Source organism: Trichosurus vulpecula, chromosome 1, assembly GCF_011100635.1.
Source record: "Trichosurus vulpecula isolate mTriVul1 chromosome 1, mTriVul1.pri, whole genome shotgun sequence".
In the NCBI taxonomy this organism is placed as follows: Eukaryota; Metazoa; Chordata; class Mammalia; order Diprotodontia; family Phalangeridae; genus Trichosurus; species Trichosurus vulpecula.
Genome location: NC_050573.1, coordinates 442231474 through 442239370, shown reverse-complemented (window position 1 = coordinate 442239370; position 7897 = coordinate 442231474). Strand labels below are relative to the sequence as shown.

Here is a 7897-nt window from a genome sequence, read left to right as displayed (position 1 = left end):
TAGAGATCGTTTTTTACATGTAATTGGGAAAAAAATACACACACACACACAGATATATAAAAGAATACCAGACATTGCCTAAAAAAAAGGAAGGCCATTTTTACCCTCTCCTCACCTCTCCCTAAAGTCCAACTATCTAGCTCAGGGACAGGGAACCTTCAGCCTCGAGGCTACATGTGGTCTTCTACGTCTTTGGGTGTGGCCTTTTGACTGAGTCCAAGTTTTACAGAACAAAACTGTTTATTAAGGGGATTTACTCTGTGAAGTTTGGATTCAGTCAAAGGGCCATTTTGAGGACCTAGAGGGCCATACATGGCCTCGAGGCTGCAGGTTCCCTACCCCTGAGATTCTAGCTGTTCATCCAGTTTTTCCTTTAATTCATGCTACAGAAGTCATTCACAGATCCTGTTCTATTCTTTATGAAATCCCTCTTGCTATTCTGCAAGATACAATTTCGGGGGCAGCGAAGCTGTTTTTCCACCAGTGTTTTTCCTAATGTATCTGAATTGCTTTAGGCCACTGATAACAGAGATAATGCTTCTCTGCTGTTTCATGCCAAGATTTTCTTTTAGTATCTGACCAGGTCTCATAGATCTCTCTTTGATGTGTTGACATCTCATGCCTAGTAGTTCCTCTACTCCCACACTGCTTTATACTCTTTTCACAACTAGCTATCACCCATCCTCCCAGACTATGTCCCTCAGTCCCTAATCTTAGGTTGGAGCTACACATTCACTGCATAACTGATGGAACCAAAAAGATTAAGGGGAGAAGAATCTGAGGAATCCAGCAGTTTACGTGGCTTTGCATTCAAAATATCTCTGGATGGTCTTTTACTGAACTGCTTCCCCACCTTTCCCCCATCCCCTTTCTTTTTTAACCAATTACAAGCATGGCTTTCTGAGGAAGAGAGAGAAAAGTGACATATCCAGAAATAAATGTAATATAAAAGTGAAAGGTATCAATAAAAATCACATACATGAACATGTACACATACATACATATACACATGCCTGGAGTATACGTGGCAGCCTTTGGGTACATGTAAGTTGAATTGGCTCTTTCAGGTGACAGAAATCCTATCATTTCTCTTCTTCCCTTCATATACCAAATTTTTCACTATTCTAGCTCTTAGGGCCCATTTAAATGATGAAAAACTCATAGGACAGTGGCCCAGCATATGTATTATGTTCTCTCCTCAGTTTCTATTTATTTCAACATTTGTCTATTTTTAGGGACCAACCTTAGACAAAAGCATGTGGATTTAGAAGATATCTACAAAACGACTCCATGGAGACAGCCTCCAGTATCCATTGGTTTGCCTCAAAAGCATCATGCAATACAATTTTCAATTCATTTCAAACACATTTTATTTTAAAATATCAGAAAACTAACATTTAGCAGTGGTGTAATACAAAAATGCACAAACAATATATTAAAAATGCATCTAATTGAAAAGATGTGCTCTTTCAAAAGGTAACCTACAAGGACAGAATGTAGAAATGAGTCTGTCAAAATGCTAAAACAAAACAAAATTCCAGTCACTCTGTGGTTACACTTTCTATGAACAGGTATATTATAATACTGTGTACATTTACATGTATAGAGCACTTTATAATTTCAAAATTCCTGACGTTACTTTTATGAAATGTGTTAAAATATACATCTGTTGTCACATTTGGAGGAGCAGGAGGACACTTTCCATTTCACATATATAGAAATTATTTCAATTCATAGTATTGAAAACAGTAAACATTGACATTTGTCACCAAGCTTTTGCAACATGGTATTATTTACATCGTATAAATTAGACGGTAGCATCTTTCATTATTAACATTATCTAATACCATACAGAAGTCATTTACAATCACAAAATTCCTCTTCTCACCTTTAAAGAGCTTACAGTCAAAATCCAATAAACACTATGCGTAGGATAATTTAAAAGATCCACATCACTAATCCTTGGAAGGGCAATGTCAGGACAGAGATAAACATGGAAAGATTTCATGACAGAAGTCAGGTTTAAAGGAGCATCTGAAGAATGAGGGAGTGGGGCACCTGTTAAACGAAGGTATTTGCAGGTTTACCCGTATCCTTGAATGACAGGAGAGTAACCACAAAAGGCCAGAAAGAACAGACTGACAAAGAGTGAGTATGTCTTAGTCTTGAGTGCAGCACTCAGTTCACTGCACAAGCTTCCCAGACATGACATCTTCAACCTGATTATCTGATGTATAAAAAAGATTAATAAGAAAGTGCAGCTACTTTACTTGGTAGGCAATAGGGAGCTAGAGAAGGGTTTTTGAACAGTGGTGTGATACGATCAGAGCTGTGAATTAGGAAGATTAATCTGACAACCTGTGCAGAAAGAACTGGAGAAAGGGACATGTCGATATTATCTTCCTTCTAAGATTATATAAACTCCTTAAGGGTCGGGACCAGGCACTATTTATCCCTGTGCCTAGCACAGTCCCTTGCATTTAATAAGCGACAGGATCATTGGAATTAGAGCTAGAATGAATGGCTTTGTGTTCCCATTTGAATGCGGCAAAAGTGATTGGTCAATAATGGAATTTCTCAATGCACAGGTTTACTTCAAGAGGAGAGAAACTGGTGTAGGCTATGGATTGCAGATTTAGAACTGGAAGTGATTTTGGAGGCCATCTAGTTCTCCCACCTCATTTTACAGATAAAGAACTGAGGCCCAGAGAGGTTATGGGCCTTGCCCAGGGTCACACGGCTGGTCCGAGGCAGAATTTGAATCCAGATAGTCCTGACTTCAAGACTAGCACTTTCTCCACTGTCATGATCCTTATCTCAACAGCTACCTATTTCTGATTGCCAATACGATCTGGGGATGAGAGAGGCCTTTGGCCACTTAAGTTAGTCTAATTAATTACAAAAGGAACCTCTGGCAGAATCACTGAAGTATCTCAGAGGGTGACTGATTTTTAGGATCAGAGGCTTTGGATGAGCTATATTTGGTCAAAATGCTGGGAAGGGAATGTGGAGAAAAAAAATGGAGGAAAAAAGAGAGGGAGAGATGTCATCTTACATAGCAGCAAGCAACATGTCCCGTAAAAAAAAAGTGCATTTCACAGATGATTATGGAACAAAACCCCAAAATAACCATACATGTAATGATACAATCAAGTATCTCTGATACAATCATCCAACTAGGTTTTTTTGGCATAGATAACCACCTCTGTAGGTAGTTACTGAGGCAGCCTTTGGACTAAGAACACTCAAAAACATTGACCTAAATTCTGCAACTTTGGAAGGGGAGGTTGGTAAGACTCTCTAACCTTTCCTCAATCTTTGTATCCTCTTCCACATTTCCCTCCTTTCCCTAACACAGCTACAAAAAAATAATTTGCATCTTAATTGCTTATCTTAATGAAAACTCCATTAACCAGCTCCAAGGAGCAGAAATTCTCAGCACTATGACTCCAAATCCCCAGTTCTAATTTGACTCTGATGTTACCAAATGGAGCGAGTCAGTTGTCCACTGACCCTGGGCTCTCAAAGACCAATGAGAACAGAAGACAAACTCTGGAAGGTCCTCATTTAGCTTTGACCATAGCTGAAAAGCAGACTTTGTGCTCGCCATCTTAAGTCCAACTTAGAAAAGTCAAGAGAGGTTTATCACCAGAGAATTGACCACCAAGAGACAGATGTCATGAATAATACACTAAGTCCTGGCTGGGAGAGCCTGTAAGATGCACTGGTGGGGAACTATCCACACTAGTATCATCACAGGTCACTGAAGTATGATGTAAGAACTTCAGGTATTTTAACTGTTCACTTGGAAAACATTTCTTCATTTCGTAGTCACACTAAGAGATGGGGTAAACAGAGTTACTATAGTTTTACCAACTTATCTTTTGGAAATCATAGATTTAGAGCTGGAGTGGGTCTTAGAAGTCATTGAATCCAATCCCTCCTTCCCATTTTTATATCTGAGGAAACTGAGGTCCAGAAGGTGAAGTGGTTTGCCCAACGTCATACGGAAGTATAAATGGCAGCACCAGGATGTGAACCTGGATCCTCTGATGCCAAATCCATTGCTCCACTGTATCACATTCTAGAACAACTGCCATAGGCGTGATAAGAATGATCATTGAGTTATTTACTTTAGAAAGTCACCATTTTCCACACCTTCTTTTGCAGAAAATTCACAGTGACTCTAGCATGACAGTTCCACGAGTTACATCAGAAACACAGAAGGCATCTATTCAACAAAACTGCACGTTGGCCCTGGATTCCCAAGGTTAATGCTTCAAAACATTAAATAACCCTTAATTTAACAGATGAAAGTGAAAGTTTAAAAGAAATAGTTGTGAATAAAAAAATTGTGCCATCCAATGGTATCACTAAGTAACGTGGGGCATAGAATCCCAGGAACACCTTGGAACTTCAATTCTACCCAGGGAGTTTCACCACCACACATGCCATCAGGCGCCTTCAACAGTGTCTTCAAGCACTCTAAATATAAGGTGCACTAAATTACTTGCAGACTATGACATGGCAGGAAGTTGGACTTTTCTTTGAGCTCTTCTGAGGTAGTAGACAGTCCTCCCTCCTACTCTTTTAAAAGTTTTTTTTTTTAAATTAGGCAATGCGATGAGAGAGAAATGGAATGTTAATTACTAGACTTAAAGACCATCCAAAATGCATTGTTGCCTTTTGTGTGCTCTGGCCAAACTTCCTTAAGTAGTATCTAATTACTAGTATATATCTTTAGATCACTCAAAATGTAGTAATTAGATACTACCATGAAGGTCTCAGGGTCACTACCACACAGGAATTCGATGGGAAGTTTCCCAAAGGCATGTTATGCCTCATTATTATAACTTGCCTTTTGATGCCTGAATATTTTGAAAGTCATCAAAATTCCATCCAGTGGAATTGCGAAGGTGTGATACACATAAGCAAATTACCACTATATGCCAGCTTATGATAATCTCTCCATCCCCATGTATCAGACATCTTTCAAAACATGGGAGAATAACATTTATATGATTATATTGATGTTACATGTCTTCATATATTAAGAGCCTTTATTAAAAGCAATCATCACAATATTTCTATCGTGATGCAGACGTGGGACTTCCAAACATAAATAATTTTTCTGAAGATAAATGGACCCATTCTCTCTGTTGTTCTTCAAGTTTTTCAGCCAAACATTTTATTAAAATGGGATCCACCTTGGAGTCAAATTTATTGGCAAACCAGTGTCCATATTTCATAAGCCATCTTAATTCGGCTGCCCCATAGATACATACACTACGGAGATGAGAGCCAGTACAGGGAGGATAGAAATGGTCTTCCAGGTAATTCCATTTGACCAGTCGGGTTTTACTTTGTAGATCCGTGACATCTTGTGCTGATCTGGAAATCTCCCCAGGTATTCCTGGTACTCGGATCATGGTGGCCCAGAAATGCTCATCTGGGGAGTATGTATCTTTAGACCACTCAAAAAAGTCCTTAGCGAGGGGGTTATTGAAAGTATAGTTAACAAAGGCTCGGCTTAAAACAAAATAAGCACTACCCACAAAAATCTCAATGTTATGGGGTGGAGCTTCCTTGGAAATATTTGTCCTTACAGGCATTAGCATGTAGTCATAAGGCACAATTTTGAGTTCATGGTGATAAGTGAATCTTTCCTTTTTGCTGCTACTTGGCTTCACTGACTCCAGCATATTTGCCCCATTTAGTTTCTTCAACTCAGTTACTAATTCAAAATTTGATTTTAAAGGAAAATCTTGTCCACACAGGTTAATAACATACTTCCATGGAATGTGGGATTTCAGCAGGTCAGATAAGCAATTAAAATCAGCTTGGAGCCTGGATATGTGAGCATATTCCACTGTCTCTAATTTGGAAGCAATGAAAATGTTGGAAAAGCACCTGGCTAAATTGTCCATGGCTAGTTTGAATGTGTTAGGTGATTTCTGATCATAATGAATACAATAAACATTGTGACTGTTGTATATTGCATGGATCAACCTTTCAACCATGATGGCATCTTTGTGAACCACCAAAGAATAAGCTATTGGGAATCTTTGCTCTTCCAATGAAACAGGCTTCAGGTGGTACCTTCTTATGGCCTGATAGACCTTACAATCTCTGGTCATTTCTGCAACATCTTCATCATCTAAATCAATGATGTCCTTCCTCCTTATCTCCAGTGTCTTGCCAATTTCCACTGGTTCTTGCTCATAAATATGGGAACAGTTAATTTTATACCTGGATTCACCTCTGACAAAAGTATACCTGTTTCTTACGTAAGATGAAGTGCTTAAAGATCGTTCGACTAAGTAAATGCCTTTTCCAGAGAAGTAGGATCTTTTCACATTTAAAAGTTTCAATAAAGAGAACAACCATAGTGTCAAAAACAGGATGAGAATCTTCTGTCGCAGAGGGTGTTTAGAAGAACACACGTATCCCTTCATTCTGTAAAAAGAGAGAAGAATTCAGTTGCAGTAGTAAGGGAAATTAGATACAAATGCATGCTACAGTATCCTAACCTAGATAGAAAAATACAATATCAAAACAATGAGACAGAAAAGAACCTGCACAAATTGGTCTGCTTTTCCCCATGCTAATAGAATTTGAGCTGTGAAAATAATAATAGTTGACATTTTGGTAGCTCTTTAAGGTTTCTAAGCAATTTATACACATCGATTCATTTGGGGAGAGTTCAGTGTTACAAATATCACTCCCGTTTTATAAGTGTGAATTAACTAAGGCTTAAATAGTTGTTAAATGATTTGTTCATGTTCACCCAGCTATTAAGTAGGAAGGGTAGGACTTGAACCCAGGTCTCTCTTGACTTCAAGTCCAATGCTGTTTCCACATGCCATGCTATATCTTTTAAGGAAAAAATTAATAATTAAACAGAAACAGATAGTAAATCTCTAGAGGTTAATATCATGTCCCTTGTATCTTTTGTAATATAGATGTCTCTTTATATATCTTACTAGTTCCTCTTTTGTGCTATGGGAGTCTATTTTGAACTGCCTATTGGATATTTCAAATTTCAAATTGGAAATTTCAAATATCCTGTAGGTATCTTAAACTCGGTATGTCCAAAACAGAACTAAATATTTTTCTTTCCCTCGAGATCACTTCCTAAAACGAAGGCACCGCCATCCTTCTAGTCAATGAGGTACACAGCCTTGCCATTACCCTCAACTGTTCACTCCATGTATCCAATCACTCGCCAAATGTTATTGTTTCTACTTCTTATGACATCTTTCACATCCATTCCCTCCTCTCTACTCACACAACCACAACCCTTGTTCGGGGGTAATCATTTAGTTTATTGAAATAGTTTCCTAATTTGTCTCCTGGAATCAAGTATCTCCCCATTCCAAATCAAGTTTCACACCTGCCCTACTCAATAAACGCTAGCGACTATCTCCCTTTAGCATCAAATATAGACTCCTCTGTTTGGCTTTTAAAGTCCTTCCCAACCTGCCCCCCACCTACTTTTCCAACTTTGTTTTACATTCTTCTCCTTCCCAAACCCTATGTCCAGTCATGCTGGCTTTCTTGTTCCTTACCCTCAACATTCAAGCTTTCATCTCTCTACCTTTGCATCATCTCTCCTTCATGCCTGGAATGCACTTCTTCCTTACCTGTACCTCTTAGAATCCTTAATTTCATTTAACATTCAGCTCAAACTCCATCTTGTACATGAGGCCTTTCCTGATGACCCCTAGTTATTAGCTCTCCCTCCCTCATTAACCCTTTATTTATTCATTCATTCATTCAGATATATTTCTTTGGGGTAGATGGTGAAACAGTGTATAGAGTTCCAGGCCTGGAGTCAAGAAGACTTCACTCCTTGAGTTCACATCTGGCCTTAGACACTTACTAGCTGTGTGACCCT

At 38.6% G+C, this 7897-nt stretch overlaps 1 protein-coding gene across 1 annotated transcript in view; it reads right to left on the bottom strand.

The window, feature by feature from the left end:
• Positions 1-1371: 1371 nt before the first annotated feature.
• The window catches only part of GCNT4 (glucosaminyl (N-acetyl) transferase 4), a 42543-nt gene continuing 36017 nt past the window's right edge, over positions 1372-7897 (bottom strand). Inside the window, exon 2 of the mRNA XM_036769079.1 lies at positions 1372-6456. Within this exon, the coding sequence (XP_036624974.1) occupies positions 5088-6455 (1368 nt within the window). The 5' untranslated portion in view covers position 6456 and the 3' untranslated portion in view covers positions 1372-5087. The remainder of the gene's footprint in view (positions 6457-7897) is intronic.